Source organism: Aureococcus anophagefferens (assembly GCF_000186865.1).
Source record: "Aureococcus anophagefferens unplaced genomic scaffold AURANscaffold_11, whole genome shotgun sequence".
Lineage (NCBI taxonomy): Eukaryota > Pelagophyceae > Pelagomonadales > Pelagomonadaceae > Aureococcus > Aureococcus anophagefferens.
The window spans coordinates 1,227,142-1,244,805 of record NW_008705571.1 but is presented as its reverse complement, the minus strand read 5'-3'; the positions used below and the strand labels follow the sequence as shown (position 1 = coordinate 1,244,805).

General features: G+C 73.9%; 3 protein-coding genes across 3 annotated transcripts in view; 2 read left to right on the top strand and 1 right to left on the bottom strand.

Moving 5' to 3' along the window:
* Positions 1–3,320: 3,320 nt before the first annotated feature.
* On the bottom strand, positions 3,321–3,890 carry AURANDRAFT_5451 (hypothetical protein; the record flags this gene model as incomplete). The annotated part of the gene is made up of 1 exon (XM_009039258.1): positions 3,321–3,890. A coding segment is annotated over one exon (570 nt), but the record flags the coding sequence as incomplete, so codon positions are not given.
* Positions 3,891–11,816: 7,926 nt separating this feature from the next.
* On the top strand, positions 11,817–12,585 carry AURANDRAFT_64787 (hypothetical protein; the record flags this gene model as incomplete). The annotated part of the gene is made up of 2 exons (XM_009039438.1): positions 11,817–12,051; positions 12,101–12,585. 2 exons carry the CDS (start codon positions 11,817–11,819, stop codon positions 12,583–12,585), a joined length of 720 nt encoding a protein of 239 aa, XP_009037686.1.
* A 726-nt stretch (positions 12,586–13,311) lies between these two features.
* AURANDRAFT_64786 (hypothetical protein) overlaps positions 13,312–17,664 on the top strand; it is a gene marked incomplete at both ends in the record, with an annotated part of 5,029 nt that continues 676 nt past the window's right edge. Inside the window, 3 exons of the mRNA XM_009039439.1 lie at positions 13,312–14,583; positions 14,633–14,762; positions 15,680–17,285. Of these exons, the coding sequence (XP_009037687.1) occupies positions 13,312–14,583; positions 14,633–14,762; positions 15,680–17,285 (3,008 nt within the window). The remainder of the gene's footprint in view (positions 14,584–14,632; positions 14,763–15,679; positions 17,286–17,664) is intronic.

The window sequence follows — 17,664 nt, the reverse complement described above, 5'->3', positions numbered from 1 at the left end:
AGGAACTATGGATCGAGCTGCTCGGCCGCGAACGGTTGGATGCCGAAGCTCCGACTGTCGACCCGCAGCCCGTCGACGATGAGCGATCCATACGTCGCAGACGCAGGCTCGACGACGTTCCACCGCGTCGCGGGTATGCTCGAGGGCGTCGTGCTCGCTCCCGAAGCGAGCTCGCGAAGTCGAGGCGCCGTCGCGACGTCTCCGGCAATTTTCATCGTCACCTTCGACACTCCCAGAGCGCTGGAGGTGTCCGTCGGCGCTTGTACACGGGCGAGGCTCATCGCCGCCTCGACTGTTTCGCTGGCGCTGGCCACGAACTCGACTATCGCGGACACCGACGGGTGATCGAACAGAAGCGTCGCCGGCAATTCGACACTCAGGTCCGCGCTCAGCGCCTTCTGAAGCTCGGTGGCGCCCAAGGAGTCGACGCCAGCGGCCATGAGTGGAGCATCGCGAGAGGCGAGGGTCCCCAGGACTTCGAAGACCCGCGCGATCACGGCGGCGTCTTCGAGGCCGGCTGGCATAGCCATCTGCACGCGGGGTCTTGGAGGTTCTCGTGCACGTGTCACATGATGCGTCTCGACGTGTCGAGGACGAGCCGCGGAGGACTCGGCGAAGTAGATCACCTCTCGCGCGGCGTGGGCTGCGTCGGTCGAACAGATCCGCGCGGAGCTGCTTCGTGCGAGGGGACGGTCCACGGCGACGTATTTTGCACATCGCCTCGCCTCCTCGGTGTCTGCGACGACCTCGTTCACGAGTCCGAGCGAACGGAGCTCCCAGCTCGAGAGCGCGGCGTCTTCGACGTAGATCTGGAACGCCGGGCTCCGTCCGACCATCAGCGGCAGCGCCCGGCTGAACATCAAGATCGGATTGACGCCCCGCGGGAGATTCCCGAAGGTGAACGTCGTCGCTTCGGGGCACACGCGCCAGTCCGCGGCCAGAGCGAGGGCGACGCCGCCTCCGATCAGTTTCCCGTGGACGGCGGCCGAGGTCGCGAAGAGCGACGCTCGAATCTCCGCGGTGATGGAGCTCTGCGCGCTCAGGTCCGCCAGCGCCGCGGAGAATGATTGTGTTTGCTGATGCTCGTCATGTCGGCCTCCGGTGCAGAAGTGGGCGCCTACACCCTCGAGAACGTGAGCCGGCGAGTCGGCGAACGCGCAGAGCCGACGTACCTCGCGCGCGCAGGACAGCAGGCTCTCCATGAAAGGTGGCGTCTGCGCATTGAACGTCGTGGGATCGTTGAGTTCCGTGCGGATCAGGCCTTTGTCTTCAAAGTCCAGGCGCACTCGCCTCCGACCCGCGTGCGCCGCGCGACGGACGGTCCGCGTCGCCGCTCTCAGGAATGCTTCCTCCGGCGTCGTAGCCCGCAGGTAAGCGCGTACACCGTCCAGATCACCGAGACGAGCAATGAGAGATAGGATCACGTCCTGGGTCGCTTGGTGACTGTGGGCGAGCACGACGTCGACCGCGGACAGCAATTCGCGGGGCTGGCATCCCGAGACTATCGCGAACGTGGGTCGCTCGCAGCGCGAGGCGACTTCTCACAGCTGCGAGATGCACTGCCGGTCGACGCCGTGCGGTCCAATGCAGAATACGTGGACGCAGGACGTCGGTCGCATTTGAGCGATAGCGCCGCGGAGCTCCGTTTCGGACAGCCTGCTGCAGCGGAAGCTGACGACGCCAGGCTCGGGCGTTGTGATCGTCATGTTTCAGGGTTGGGCTGCTTTATTCAGCATGGTTTCGAACGTGACGCTCAATTTGTCGACCAACACCGGCTGGCGAAGGCATTCCTTCGCGGGGGGCGAGTCCAATCGAAGCAGGCGCGTCGTGTTCCGCGTCCCGGTCTGCGGAGCCGACGCGATGGTGAAAGCCAGCGTAAGCGCGTGCTGCTGCGCCGTCGCCGCCGTGTCGTGCGTCGAAGCCGCGAGACCGAAAGCCTCGGCGCCGAGGACGCACGCGGTCCAGTCCGCGAGCTTCGTGACCGCGCGCGACGCGACCTCGAGGAGAGGAGCGTCCAGGTTGCGTAGCACGTCTAGTCGCGGCGAAGGGGAAAAATTGTAAACGATGGCCACGTGCAGGTCGCTTCGCGCCACGAGCGTCTATGGAAGCGGCCCTAATGCGAGCTGAAGGACTCCAGCGCGCGCCCACGAGGCAGTCGGCTCGTCGCGAGCGCGAGGAGGGCTCGCTGGCAAGAGTTCAGTTCGGGGGCTCGAGCGTCCCAGCTGCAAGCTCAGCTCGAGCTCGGCGTCGCTCCTTTGCATGGCGATGCCGTCAATGAGCGAGCTCAGCATGGCTGTGCGGGCGTCCAAGATCTCGCGCATCAGCACCCAACGCCGCACGAGCTGCGAGGAGACGCGCCGACCGAGCGCGGCGGACGCGGCTCCGGGAAGAGCCCCGGGAAACCCGAATCGCGACTCCACCGTCCCAAGAACCACGTCCGAAAGCGCCAGAAATAGCATGACCCTACCCAGCGTAGCGCCGGCGCAGATCGTCGCGATCCGCACATCATTGACGAGCACCTTCCGGATGAGATCGAGCTCGAGCGACGATTCCGGCTCCGCGTCCGACGACTCGCAAGGCACAAATATGTGAAGGCGGTTCGCGTCCAGCGCGCGCATGAAATCGGCCAGTAAATCGTCATCCACGTGCGGTCGCACCATCTCGATGCGTGTGGCGGCGTCGTCCCGGCGCACGCGAAGCGAAGCGCCTCGAGACTCGTGCCGCGCGTATTCCCGCACGCCGACCGCGGTCACTTCGCCGAGGTAAAACGCGCCATCCTGACGATCCGAGGACCACGATGGCTCGAAGCCGAAGCGGCCGTGTGTGCTTTCAAAAGCGGTAATCAGAGCCAGCGCATCGGGAATCGTCTTCGGCTTTCGACGCGCCAAACGTTCGAGCGCGTCCGAAGGATGGACGGGGAGGCCGTCAGACTCAAAGGCGAACATGCTCGCGGCGCACCCCGAGCCGTAGGAAAAGCACAAGACTCGTCCGTCAGTTCCTCAGATAACGAGCGAAAGAAGACACGCGTACAGAGGGCACGTGTACGTCGTCGCGTTCTGAGCGCTGATCGCCGTGCCGGGCAGGACGTGCCTGTCGTAGAGCCGCTCGTGATCGCCTTTCGATAGGGCGTGCATGGCCTCGCACATGACTCGGAAGTTCCGCTTGGCATGGTACGGAGCGTTGCAGTGGTAGGCGACGCGAACGTAGACGAGGAGAAGGTCGCGACGATCGAAGCGGCCCTGGCACCAGAGCATGGCCTCTTCGTACTGACTGGTAGCCACGGCGACGTCTACGAGGGCGTCGTTGGACGACCATCCGATGGGCCGGTAAAAGTCCCAGGCATGCTTGACGAAGGTCGTGCACCGGGTCTCCATGGCCAGAGAAGCGCGCGGTCCCGCGAGCAAGGACACCGCCGACGCGCCGACGCCGGCCAATTGAGCCGGGTCCGGGTGCACGGCCGGGTCAGAGCAGACGACGGCGCCGTACCTCCCGGTCCATTCAGGGCCGTGAATCCAGTTCCTGGTGCTCAAGAGCGCGTTCGTACCGCCGTAACAGGCGTTCACGGCGTCCGCGCCCTGGACGTCGAGGTCGCCGGTCGCCTCGAACAAAGACATGAGGAAGGACTTTGTGGACTTGCCACGGTCGACGCCGCTCTCCGTACCACACTCGAGTCGGCCGATGTCCTCGAAAGCAAGTTCGCTTCGAGCGAGCAGCCGACAAAGCGCCGACAGCGCCATCGAAACTGCGTCCTCGTCGTCGCTCGCGAAAGTGACGAGCTCCTGGCCTCGGCCCACAGTGTAGCGCCCGGGGCTGCCGTGGAAGTGCTCCACGTCCGTCGCGCGGACGCAGAGACTCGGCGCGTGGTAGTCCAGGGCGACGATGCCCGCCTCGTCCGCGCGGCGGCGTCTCCGGGCGTCTCGGGCGACCGGCGGGAGCGACGAGGCGCCGGCGCGTCGCGCGTGTACGCCGAGTGCGCGGAGCGCGACGGCGCCTTGGGCATCGAGTAGCGTCACGTTCGTAGTATGGAAGCGCGACTAGTCCAGAACCCGTCAAACGTCGATCCAGACCGCGTTCGCGGGGCGCGACTCGATCGCGTCGATCGCCAGGACGTCGGCCGCGCTTCTGTCCAGGACGCCCGTCTCGAGGGCCGCCGCTGTGCACAGGGCAACGGTGAAGGCGGCTTCGAGCGGAATTGACCTTTGTAGACGGCCCAGCAAGGCACCGGAGCGGTCGAAGAGCAGAGACGCGACGTCGAGGTCGCCGACGACGACGCGCCCCTCGATCCGCGCGCCGAATGAGCGCCGCTCGTAGGAGAGATGCGTGCCTTCGGACAAGGGGGTGGGGTCGCGTCCGACGAGCTCGCAGATAGCTGCCGAGGAGCCGTCGCCGACCGGGAATAATTCGCGCGCGGCGCGAAAGAGCGACGCCGCCGCGAGCCGGCTCGAAACGCGAAAGCGGCTCTCGTCGTCGAAGGCGGCGTGGGCGATGGTGCCGCTGTAGCCGAAAGAATTGAGGCGCCGCGCCGCGAAGCCGCTGGCGGCGCGTTCGACGGGGCGCCGAAAGCGGGCGCCGAGGGCCGCGAGGTGCGCGTTCGATCGTCGGAGCTGCGCGTTCGCCCCGCCGCCCGCGCGGAGCGCGAGCAGACCGAGGGCGGCGGCGCAGGCCTCGAGGTGCCCCGCGCCAGCTTTCATGGACGCGGCACTCGCGCCGTCCGCCAACGCGGCGGCGGCCGCGGCGGCCTCGATGGGGTCGCCGAGCGCGGTGCCCGTGCCGTGGGCCTCGAGCGCCGCCGCGGCGTCCCCGGCGACGGCGGCGAGGAGGCGCCGCTGGGCGGCGCCGTTGGGCGCCGTGAGGCTCGCGCTCCGGCCGTCCTGGCGCACGGCGGACGCCGCGCGGCCGGCGCCGAGCCCCAGGGCGACGCAGGCTTCGCCGCGGCAGTAGCCGTCGGCGCGCGCGTCCCACGCGTGGCAGCGCCCGCGCGGCGACAGCATGGCGGCGGCGGCGTAGGCCCGGGACGCGCCCGCTCGCAGGACGCCCGCGGCCGCGACGACGGCCCGCGCGCAGCCGCCGGCGAGGGCGAGGTGCGCGGCGACGAGCCACGAGGAGCAGGCCGTGTCGAGCGACACCGCGGGACCGGACAAGCCGAGGACGTGCGCGAGGCGGCCCGACGCCACGGAGAGCGCCGTCGACGTGCCCGCGTAGGCGTTCGCCCGCGTCGCGGTTTCGCCGAGGCCCGCCAGCGCCGCGCCCGCGCCGACGTAGACGCCCGCGGCGTCGTCGTCGCGGACGCCGAGGCGCGACGCGGCCGCGAGGAGGAGCAGCATCTCCGCATCCATGGCCGCGGCCTCCGCGGCGCGGATCGCGTGCGCCGCGGCGTCCGCCGTCGCGTCGCCGCGACAGAAGAAGGCGCCGTAGGCCGCCGCGGCGTCCGGGGGCCAGGCGCGGCCCGCGGGCGCCGAGGAGCACGCGACGGCGCCCAGGACGAGCGCGTCGACGGGCAGGGCCGCCGCGTGGGCGCCGAGGCCCGCGGACGTCGCCGGCGCCGGCGCTTCGGGCGCGACGACGGCGACGACGGCGACGGAGCGATCCGCGGAGCGCGTCGGCGCGGCCGCGGCCGAGCCCGCGAGCGCCGCGACGTCGGCGGCCGTCGGGTGGTCGAAGAGGAGCGTCGCGGGGAAGTCCGAGCCCGCGCGCGCGCTGAGCCGGCGGGCGAACTCCACGGCGGAGATGGAGTCGAGCCCGGCCGCGAGCAGCGGCGTCGTACGATCGCGGGTGGTTCCCGTCATTTCGAGGAGCACGTCCTCGACGGACACGGCCCGCCGCCGCGCGGCCGCGCGGCGGGTGATCGCCTTTGGCGCTTCGGCCGCGACGGCAGAGAGCGCGGCGCGCGTCGGCGTCGGGGGCGACGGCTTCGGCGGCGCCTCGGGTCGGCGGAAGAAAACGCCGCGGAGCGCGCCGGGTCGGAAGCGCGGCCGCGAGCCCCGGACGCCGGCCCATCGCGTCCACGCGAAGCCGCGCGCCGTCCGGGCGACGCGGCACCGGAGCGACCGGCCCGCCGCCTCGAAGCAGATGACGCAGGGGTCGCTCGCGGGCGTCGCCCGACGGACGCGGCGTCGCGGCGCCGGCGCCTTCGGCTTCGGCGGGATCCGGCGGACGCGCCGCGCGGAGGGCACGCCTCGCGTCGCGGGCTGGGCGCCGCGGGCCTCCGAGAAGCGGCCCGTCGCGAGCGTCGTGACCGTCGAGCCGCGGCGCGCCAGGACGTCGAAGGATCCGCCGCGCGCCGCGACGCGCGGCTCGAAGTCGCCGACGCCAGGTCGGAGGAACGCGAGCCCCGCGAGTGCGCCGGCGCGCGACGCCGCGAGGGCGAGCTCGACGTAGGCGACGCCGGGCGCGAGGACGCGGCCGGCGACGACGTGCTCGGCGCAGGGCGCCGCGAAACAACGGGGCTCGGGCTCGCGGATCGCCCGGGCCGTCCTCGACCGCGCGCGCGTCCTATCCCGGCGCGGCACTGAAGCTTCGTCGCGCCTCGACGCGAAGGCGCCGTGGGCGATGGTGCCGCTGAAGCCGAAGGAGCTCAGGCGGCCGCCGCGGCGCGCGGGAATCGGCGCCGCGTCCGCGGCCGCGGCGAAGGTCCGCGCGAGCGGCGCGAGGTAGGCGTTCAGCGACCGGAGCTCGGCGCTCGGCGCGAGGGACCCGCGCCGGAGGGCCGTGCCGAGGAGCGCCGCCAGGCCCGCCGCCGCCGCGCAGGCCTCCGCGTGGCCCGCGACGCCCTTGACGGCCGCCGCGCGCGTGTCGCCGAGCGCGTCGACGGCCGCGCCGACCTCGACGGGGTCGCCGAGCGCCGTGCCCGTGCCGTGGGCCTCCAAAGCGATCGTGGCCCCGTCGACGGAGCGCAGGAGCCGCCGCTGGGACGACCCGTTGGGCGCCGCGAGCGACGCGCTCCCGCCGTCGTGCCGCGCCTCGACGCCCGAGACGTCGTCGGGCCCGTCGCCGCCGAGGAGGTAGGCCGCGAGGCCGTCGGCGCGGCAGTAGCCGTCGGCGCGGCCGTCGAAGGCGTGGCAGCGGCCCCGCGGGGACACGAGGCCCGCGACCGCGTGCGACGCGGACACGGTCGCCTCGACGACCGAGAGCGCCGCGACGGCCGCTTCCGCGCAGGTCCCGCGGCCCAGCGCCGCCGCGGCGATGGCCAGGGCGACGAGGGACGCGGAGCAGGCCGTGTCGAGGGCGAGGCAGGGCCCCTCGAGGCCGAGGGCGTGCGACACGCGGCCCGCGGCGACGGAGAGCAGGTCGCCGGTCGACGAGTACGCGTTCGGCTCGAGCGCCTCGCCGCCGCGGGGCCGCGTGAAGCCCAGCGCCGCGACGTAGACGCCCGCGCTCCGCGGCGGGCCGAGGGCGCCCGCGACGTCGAGGAGCGCGAGCTGGCGCACGTCGACGGTCGACGCCTCGACGCGCCCGAGCGTCGCGGCTCCGAAGCTCGCGCGGAGGAAGGCGCCGTAGGACGCCGACGTCGGCCGCGGGCTGTGCGTCGACGCCGCCGCCACGGCGGCGACGAGGCCGAGGACGAGGCGGCCGCCGGGAAAGCGGAGGACCGCGCGCGCGATCGCCGCCGTCGAGCGCGAAAGAGGGACCGCCGGCCCGTCGTCGTCCGCGGCGGGGGACAGGAACCGGAGCACGGCGCTGGGCGACGGCGCGTCGAAGACGATCGTCGCGGGCACTTGGACCGACGCTTCGAGCGCGAGGGTCTCGGCGAAGACGGTCGCGCCGAGCGAGTCGAGCCCGGCTTCGAGCAGCGGCGCGTCGGCCGCGACGGCCGTGCCGAGGACGAAGGCGACGCAGGACTCGACGACGGTCGCGGGCACGCCGCTCGGCGCGCGGCGGGGCCGCGCGGCGCTCGTCGGCGCCGTCGCGACGGTCGCGGCCCAGCGCTCGAGCCGCGCGGCGACGTCCGGCGCCGTCGCCCGGAGGCTCGCGGCCGTGCCGAGCGCGAGCGCCGGGTCGACCCACTCGCCGGCGAGGCCGTCCAGGAGCGATGCAAAGGGGTACGCTTGCGCCGCGCCGCCGCAGAGCGCGAAGAGCGCGCGCCAGTCGCGCGCGTTCTCGGCGACGTAGGCCGCCGGGAGGGCCGTCTCGTGGAACGCGAGGCAGCGGCGGAGGACGCGGGCGCGCGCCGCCTCCAGGAACCGGGGCCCGAGGGCCGCGACGGCGCCGGGGCTCGTGCCGAGGCCCAGGAGGCCCTCGGAGGCCCGCGCGTCGACGACGTCGAGCCGCCGGCCCGCGGCCTCGACCGTGCCCGCGTCGCGCAGCTGCGCCGTCAGGAGGAGGATGGACAGCTGGGCGCCCTCGACGTAGCTGCTCCCCGACGGGCTCTGGTAGCCGCCGACGTTGTCGAGGATCGCCTCGGCCTGGTAGCAGAGGCCCCGGCGGACGACGTTGTTCGCGCCGAGGCCGTTGGCCCCGAGGAGCCGCCGGAGCGCCGCGTTCTTCCAGAAGCCGACGCACTTGAGGATGACGGTGCAGGGGATGGACGCGGCGCCGACGGTCACGGCGTCGGGGCCGACGCCGCCGACGCGGCCGAGCGCCGTCGACAGCGAGCCGCACGCGTGCGCGACGAGCCAGACGTCGGACACGGAGATCGTGTGCCCCGCGGGCGCGAGCCTGCCGGCGCGCCAGCACTCAGGCTCGGTCACGCCGCAGGCGGCGAAGGCGCCCTTCCAGGCGGCGAAGACGAGCCGGTTGCCCTCGGCGCGGTGCGCGAACGCGCCGTCGTACGGCCGCGAAAAGTTCAGGTAGTCGACGATGCGCGGGCAGACGCTGCCGCGCCGGCGCTGGACGACGGCGACGCGCGCCGCGCCGCCCTCGAGGGCCGTGCGCGCGTTCTCCGTCGCGAAGGCGCCCGCGCCGACGACGACGACGCGCGCGCGGCGGAAGTCGACGCGCGCCGCGTCGTCGCCCGCGCCGTAGGCGACGCGGCCCCGGAAGGCGCCCTCCGAGGGAAAGGCCAGGCGCCGCAGGCGCCCGAGGCGCCGGTTCGCGCAGACGCAGACGAGCGCCGCGGCGACGACGCGCCGCGACGGGCCGACGAGCACCGCGTGGTCGCCGGCCGCGCTGCGGCACGCGACCGCCGGCGATCGAAATAAAAAGGTGCCGTAGGTCGCGGCGACGCGCCGCAGGTTCGCGAGAATATCGCAGGCCGGCGTGTGGTCCGCGTCGTCGCCCGCGCCCGCGTCGTGGCAGCGGTACGCGGCCTCGGACGTGTTCACGCGCGACGTCTCGTTGGCCTGGGAGCGCCAGACGCCGCCGACGTGGGCCTCGCGCTCGAGGACGACGACGGCCGCGTAGTGATGCAGAGCGCGCGCGAAGGCGAGGCCCGACACGCCCGAGCCGACGACGACCGCGAACGCGCGCGCCGGCGGTCCCGCGAGCGCGCGCGCCGCGGCGCACGGGGGCCGCCGGAGCCGCGCCAGGGCGCTTTGGACGCGGGCCGCGAGGTCATCGGCGTCCGCCGCGGCCTCGACGCCCGGCGCGCGGCCGCGGATCGCCGCGGCGTAGCGCACGCGGCCGGCCCGACGCTCCGGTCGGGCGACGAGCCGCGCCGCCTCCCTCGCGCCCGCGTCGCCGACGCCGACGACGACGTTCTTCGTCGACTCCCGGAGGTCCCGCGCGTCGCGCACGACCTCGACCCGGGGCAGGGCCCGGAGGACCGCCGCGTCGTCGCGGAGCACGCCGACGACGAGCGCGCGGAACGGCCGCCGCCGCCGCCGCCGCGCGCGGACCGCGGGCGCCGCCGCCGTCGGGACGCGCAGCCAGAGCCGCGCCGCGCGCAGCATCGACGCCGCGCCTCGGGCCTCGGGGCCCGCGCCTCCCGGCGCGGCGACGCACGCGTGCGCGATCGTCCCCGAGAAGCCGAACGAGCTCGCGGCCGCGGGCCCGGCGGGCCGCGGCGCGCGCGCGACGGGCGCCGCGAGCCGCGCGCCGAAGCCCACGCGGCCGTTGAGGCGCGCCAGCGCCGCGTTGGCGCCGGCGCCGTCGGCGAGCGCCGCCGCGAGGCCCGCGAGCGCGGCCGCGGCCTCGAGGTGGCCGACGGCCGCCTTGGACGCGGTGACCGGGACGCGGCCGAGCTCGTCGGCATCGCTCCTTGCTCGACGGTCGATGACGGCGCACGCCGCCGCCACCTCGATGGGGTCGCCGAGGGGCGTCCCCGTGCCGTGGGCCTCGAGCGCCGTCCACCGACGGGCCGCGCCCGCGCGGAGGAGCGCGACCTGCGAGCCGACGCGCGGCGCCGTGAGGCTCGCGGCGCGGCCGCCGTGCGCGGTGCGGCAGAAGTCGACGCCGCGGCCCGCGGCGGCCACGGCGACCGCGCCGAAGCCCTCGGCGCGCACGAAGCCGCTCGCGCGGCGGTCGAACGCGCGGCAGCGGCCGGAGGCGGAGAGCATGCCCGCGGCGCCGTACGCGCGATGCAGTCGGGGCGCGAGGATGGCGTTGACGCCGAGGACCAGGGCGTCGCTTTCGTTTCTAAGTGCGACGGCGAGGGCGACGAGCGTCGACGCGCAGGCCGCGTCGACGGCGGCCGCGGCGCCCGCGAGGTCGAACGCGAACGCGACGCGGCCGGCCGCGACGGCCGGCGCGGCGCCCGCGGCGCCGTAGACGCCGCTTGAACCTTCGAACTCGGCGCCGCTGACGCCGACGTAGACGCCCGCGCCGCGGCCGACGTCGCCTCGCGCCGCGGACGCGGCCTCGAGGAGCGCGAAATGTTGCGGATCCGTCGCGGCCGCCTCCGCGGCGCTCGTGACCGCCGGGTCGCTGCGGAGCCGGTCGTCGGGCACGAAGCCGCCGTAGGCCTCGGCGTCGAGGCGCCGGCGCGCGGTCGGCGCCCGGGAGACGGCGACGGCGCCCTCGGCGCCGACGAGCGCGGCGGGAAGCGCGGCGGGCAGCGTCGGCGGGCGATAGTGGAGGAACCGACATCACTCGGGTTCGCCGTCGGCCGGAGGGGCGGCGGTGCGCCCGGCGAGGGACGCCTCGAGGGCCCGCGGCGTCGGCGCGTCGAAGCACGCGAGCGCGGGCACGTCCCGCGAGAGCGTCCTCGCGAGCGCGGCCGCGACGGCGACGAGCGCCGCGGAGCTGGCGCCGCGCGCCATCCACGGCGCGTCGGCGTCCAGCGGGTCCAGGCCCGCGGCGGCGAGGGCCGCCGCGATGGCCCGAGCAAGCTCCGGTGCCGTCGCCGCGGCGAACGCGGCGACGTCCGCGGCCGTCGACGGCGCGTCGCGAGAAAAGAACGCGCCGAGGGCCGCGGCTTGCGCGCTCGGCACGAGTCACAGGGAACGCAGTCACGGCGCGCCGCCGAGCGTCGGTGCTGGCAGCAATCGCGGCGCGCCGCCGAGCGTCATCAATCAATAAAAAATCGGGTCCCGCCGTCGGAACCGTTTCGCGTCCGTCGCGTCTTCCTAGGTGATGCCGGTGTCTTCCGCGGCGGTCGTGCGACGGCGGTGGTGCTCAATGGCGTCTTCTTCCGCGTGGTGCTCTGCGGTCGTCGTGGGCGGTTCGTGCGGCGCGCGCGGATCTGTGGAGGCGCTCTCCCGCGCGCGGTCGTTGGTGGCTTTGCTGGCTCGTGGTGGTGCTGGTGGCGGCGAGCGACGCTCGCGCTGCGAAGTCGCAGCAGGGCGCAGCGCGCGCATGGCGAGGCTGCGGTCAGGCTGGCTGGCACATGAGAGTCAGAGTTTGACTCAGATCCGAGCGCATCGCAGATCACTAGTGCACCGTCAAGGCAGCCCCGGGGCAGGTGAAACCTTTGACCTCGTCGAGGTGCACTACATAGTGCTATGGGTCGCAGCAGCTCCGCGACGCTCTGCGCCGTCGTCGTCGCCGTCGGGTGCACCGTCGTCGCCGGCAAACCCATCGAGCCGCACCCGCACACCGGCATCTTAAAGCAATACGACCGGCGGCACCCGAGCAAGTACGGCGTCACTCTCAAAGGCATCACGGAGGCGCAGCTCCGGTCGGGCACGCCCGCGCTGAAACTCATCCCCCAGGCCAACGGCTTCAAGCGGACCATCGGTTCGTTCCCCGCCATGTGACGGGGCATGTGGATTCGTCGTTCGTGTAGGCATCCAGGACATCGAGGCGCCGCCCGACGTCGTCTTCGGCCGCATCTGCGACTGGCCCAACTACCACCGCATGATCAAGGACGTGAAGCGGTGCGAGGTCTATCGAAGAGGGTGGACTCTCAGCGGCTGCCGCGTGGCCTGCGCCAAGTACGAGATCGCCGTGCCGATGACGAAGCTCGACTTTTACGTCGAGCACGTCTACGACCCGCTCAACCACGCGATGTCCTTCTCCCTCGACTACACGCGCAAATCCGACGTCGCGGACCAGGTGGGCTACTGGTACTGCGAGAAGCTCGCCGGCGGCTGGACGCGGCTCTACTACTCCACGGACTTCCAGATCCCGCGCTGGGTGCCGCCCTTCGCCAAGGGCTTCATCCTCAAGCTCGCGGCGAAGAGCTCCGTGACCTGGGTCGCCGTCGAGACCGCGCGCGAGATGGAGAAGCGGCGGGGCGCGTCGCTGTTTCGACGCTGGTTCCCCCAGTAACGGCGCGGTTTTGGGACCCAGCGCCATGGAGCGAACAACATATTAGCGGTCGAGCCACTGGCTCAGCTTGCCCCGGACGTTGGCGGTCTGGGACGAGAGCTTGCCGCGCATCTCCGTCGCCTTGGACTGGAGCTTCTGGACGGACTCGTGCGCCTTGACCTTCTCCCGGAGCTCCGCGGCCTTCTCCTTGGCGCGCTCCGTCTTCTCGCGGATGTAGTCGCGCGCGGCGTCGGCGCGGCCCTCGGCCCGCGCGGCGACGACGGGGCCGTCCCAGGCCGGGTCCGCCGCGTCGAGGCACAGGGCGCGGAGCTCGACGCGCGACGCGTCGTCGACGGCGACGGGCGCGTCCGGGTCGCCGCGCAGGTCCCACCAGACGTGCGACCCCTCGAAGCGCCGCTTCACGCGGAAGTGGAACCTGCCGGCGAAGGGGTAGGCCGCGCGGATCTTGTTGTAGGTGAGGCCGTCGACGGCGCACTTCGTCACCGTGCCCGCCTCCTCCTCGGGGCCGTGCAGGGTGATGGAGAGGCGGTAGACCATGGCCCGCGGGAGGGCCGCAGCTCCGGCCCTGCGCCTGCGCCGTCGTCGACGAGGTCGAGGCTTGCAACAAAATCGATCGCGTTTGTTGAACGCAATGTTTCCCAAGCAGCCCCAAGATTGCAGCCCACGGCTGCTGCGCCCCGATCGCACACATGATGCCTTTCTGAGCGGCACACCCAGCCGCGCCCAATGGCGACGTCACCGGAAGCGGCGGACGCGGCGGCGACGGAGTCGGAGGTTTCGGCGCTGCTGGCGCGCGTGCCCGCGGACCTCGACGGCGCGGCGCCGCTGGCGGCGCTGAGCGCGCTGCTGGCGGCGCCCTGCGGCAAGTCGCACGCCGCGCGTTCGAAGCGCGAGGCCAACGTCGCCGTCGAGCTGAGGCACGTGCGGGCCCTCGCCGAGCGCTGGCGCGAGTTCCTGCTGCCGGCGCTCGCGGTCGCGCGCGACGAGGCCGCGCGCCTCGACGGGTCGGGCGGCGCCGCGGCGCTCCTCGACGGCGAGCTCGGCGCGCTGCTCGACGCCGAGTCGCAGCAGCTCGTCGGCGTCGAGTCGGCGGACGGCCGGCCGCGCGCGGCGTCGGACCACCGGTCGAAGAAGAAGCGGCGGCGCGACGGCCCCGTCGCCGCGGACGGGCTGCCGCGGCGCAAGTTCCGCGTGCGGCTCCGGCTCGTCGGCGCCAACGTGCGGCCCAACAGCCACGCGTCGGCGCTCTACGCGCTCCTGAAGCTCGACTCGCCGACGGTGCTCGCGCGCGACGCGGCCGCGGCCGAGGCCGCGCGGCTCGGCGACCGGCCCGAGGCCTGGGACGAGGAGGCGCTCCTGAGCTCCGAGTACCCGCCCGTGGACTCGACCCGGGGCGGCTCGACGACGCTCCTCTGGAAGTGGATCGACCGCCAGCCCGAGTTCGACGACTCCGTCCTCGACGACCGCCTCTTCGGCCGCCTCGAGCGCGCGGTCAGGGGCGACTTCCGGCCCGACGACGAGGCGGCGCGGGAACCCTTCGAGGACCCGGCGGCCACGGTGCTGGCCTGGTGTTTAGGGGACGGCGCGCTCGCGGACGCGCTCGAGGCGCTCCCGCCGGACGGCGACGGCGACGCGCTCGACGTCTTCGGCGAGCCGGCGACCTACGCGGCCACGGACGAGGAGGCCGCGGAGCGGTCCAAGGCCTGGCACGCGGAGCACCCGCGGCCGGGCTCCGCGAAGCCCGGGACCGCGGCGGCGCTGCGGAACGTCAAGAAGCCGCGGCGGCACGAGGAGGACCTGCGCGCGCGCGTCGCCGGGGCGCTCTCCGACGCGGCGCTGGCGCCGCCCCTGCCCGAGGGCGCCGAAATGGCCAACGAGCACCTCGCGGCCGCGCTCGGCGACGCGGGCCTCCTCGACGAGCGCGCGGTGGCCGTCGAGCGCGACCGCGCCGCGGGACGGCCGACGCCGCCGGCCGCCGACGACGTGCGGGCCCAGGAGGTGCGTTGGATTCTTTTTTTGCGTGGTTTCCCGACGGTTTCTTTGTTAGGCGCGGAAGCTCGCGCTCCGGCTGCGCCGCGTCGACCGCGAGAACGCGCGGCACGCGTGCGTCATGGGCGTCGCCGTCGCCAAGGCCCTCCGCGCGTCGCCCGGCGCCTCTCGCGTTTTTTTTGGGCGACGTTGTCCGCCGCAGGGGAGCACGAGGCGAAGAAGCTCCAGGACGCGGAGGACGAGAAGGCCATCGCGGCCTGGAACAAGCTCCGCAAGAAGCAGTCCGAGCGCGAGAAGCGCCGCAAGGCCGAGGCCAAGGCCCAGCGGAAGTCGTTCCTGCCCTGGTAGTGGCGTGTTATGAATTCGTAGAGGAGGCGTGGGGCGATCTGCATTGCGCGAACGACTCGCCCAGACTGCTTTGCCCACGAGCCGCCCACGGACAAAAGATTCGAACCTCACGACGAGGTGGGTGGGTGGGTCCGGAGGCCTGATTTGGAAAATCTACAGTGTACTGATGGGTACTTGTAACGCGCGCGCGCGCGCGCGGTCATGACCCGCAGTGCCGCGGCTGACGGTCGCGCGGCGCCTCGGCGACGTGTCTTCACGCCGCTATCGTCGTCTCTGGGCAAGCGCCGCTTCTCGCCGCGGCGAGTCGAGCGGCGCGGGTGCCCGTTCTCATCGCAAAGCGGAGATTGGACCGCGCAGCTCCGCGACACGAGAGAGCGCGCGCGCGGAATCGCGCGCGCGTTGTGGCGATTTTGCGAGCGGCAACTTGAAGGCAACTAACGAAAAGGGAGGTCCCTGATTGGCCAGGAGGTGGGTGGGTGGGTGCCGGGCGCGCGATCGAAGAACCCGGCGTAGGGTACCCCAACTTTTATCCCGGGCGGCTCTTGCTTTGCCTTAAAAAAAAAAAGAGAGAAAGCAAACCGGGCAAGTCGGCTCGCACACGACGACACTTTTTTTCAAGAGGTGAGGTGCGCAGCTCGGCCCAACACACGCCCAGCCTGAGCCCCCAGCGCTCGGCGACGCGCGCATCGCGCGGCGGCGACCCGCGCGGCGTGGGCGCGCGCCGGCGGCGGCGCTCTCGCGAAACCCTCTGAAAAAGCGTTCTCCGGCGCCATGAACGACGACCAGTCCGACATCCGGCGGTCCGTGTCGATGAGCCACGGCCTGCTCATGGCGTCGAGCCCCGAGCAGGTGGGCCGCAAGCGGTCGCGGCGGGAGCAGACCGGGCGGCCCGGCCACCGCCGCATCCATTCCGAGCCCGTGCACGTCGCCGCCCCGACGGACGACGTGGACCTCTTCCCCATGTGGTCGCTGGCCGACGACCCCATCATGGCGCTCGACGTGGAGCCGTCGACGCCCGAGTGGGCGCGCGTCATGGAGCACTGCGCGACGTCGTTCGGCGGCGGCGGCGGCGACTCGCCGGGCCTGGGCCTCGGGCGGAAGAAGGGCAACTTCGGGGACCTGCCCGGGGCCTTCTACGGCGACGACGACGAGGACCTGGGCGCGACGCGGCGCAACGCGAGCCACAGCCTCGACGCGGCGACGTCGTCGATCGACCCGAACTCGTCGCTCGACCTGCCCAACTCGTCCTACGGCGAGGACGACAGCCTCTGCGACGGCCTGTCGCCCATGACGACGGAGGCCTTCCGCAAGGCCATCCTGCCGGCCATCGCCAAGGACGACAGGGCCGCGGCGGCGAAGCCGCCGCGCGCGGCGGCGCCGCGGAAGGCGCCGGCGGGCAAGGGCGGCAAGGGCAAGGGCGGCAAGGGCGACGACGCCAAGGGCGACGGCGACAAGGACCGGGGCCGCTACAAGTGCGGCCGCTGCGGCCAGGTCAAGGTGAACCACGTCTGCCCCTTTGGCACCGCGACGAACCGGAACGTCGACGCGCAGTGCGAGGACCCGGAGCGGCCGATCCGCGTCGGCGACAAGGACGGCGTCGTCGTCGTCTCCGCGGGCCTCGCGTCCCTGGACGTGGCGCCGGCGGCCGGCGACGCCATGGACGTCGCCGACGAGGCGCCGCCGTCCGGCGACGAGCCCGTATTCGAGGAGCGCGTGCTCTACGCGCGGCCCTACGTGTCCGCGGTCGAGGAGGCGGAGGCCGGCGGCTCGAGCCGCAAGACGCACCGGCGCACGGCGTCGGCGGCGTCGACGGCGTCGTCGAGCGGCGCCATGGACGTCGACGGCGACGCGCCGGGCCCGCCCGCGGCCGCGCGGCGCGCGGCGTCCGCGCCCGGCGGCGGCGCGCCGCCGCGCGCGCCCGGCGGCAAGGGCCCCCGGGGCCCCGGCGCGGCGAAGGTCGCCAAGGCCGACCTGCCCGGCCGCGGCCCCATCCCCGCGCCGCCCGACGGCGCCAGCGCCGCGGGCCCGTCGGAGGCGCCGACGCCGACCGCGACGCCCAAGGCGGCCGCGCCGACGCCCCAGCAGGTCGCGCAGCAGCAGCAGCAGCAGCGCTTCCTCGCGCAGCAGCAGCAGGCCGCCCTCGCCCGCGCGCTCGCCCAGAGCCCGGGTATGGTCCGCGTCAACGGCGGCCACGTGCACCCGGCGATGCTCGCGGCGATGATGGCGCAGCAGCACGGCGCGCACGGCGCGGCCGCGCGGCTCCACCACGAGCAGCAGCAGCGCCTGCGCGCCGCGCACCAGGCGAGCCCGACGAAGCTCCCGCCGGGCGCGGCCTTCGACCCGCGGCGCGGCTACGCGGGCCCGTCGCCCGGCGCGGCGGCGAGCTCCGGGCCGCCGCCGCCGACGCACTTCCGCGCGCTCAGCGAGCCGCCCCTGCTGCCCCAGCAGCAGCACGGCCAGCCCCTGGGGCGCGCGCCGCCGCCGCCGCCGCGCGCCGCGGGCGGCGCGCCGCCGCCGCGGCCCTACGCGCCGGGGCCCTACGGCGCGCCGCCGCGGCCGCCGCAGCAGCACCCGCTGCTCCAGCACCCGCACCTCGCGCCCCACCCGCACGCGCCGCCGCCGGCGCCCCGCGCGGCGCCGCAGCCCCACCCGCTGCTCCAGCCGCCCGCGGGCCCGGCGCCGCGGCCCGCGGCGCCCGCGGCCGCGGCGCCCGCGCCGGGGGCCGCGGCGGCGGCGGCGGCG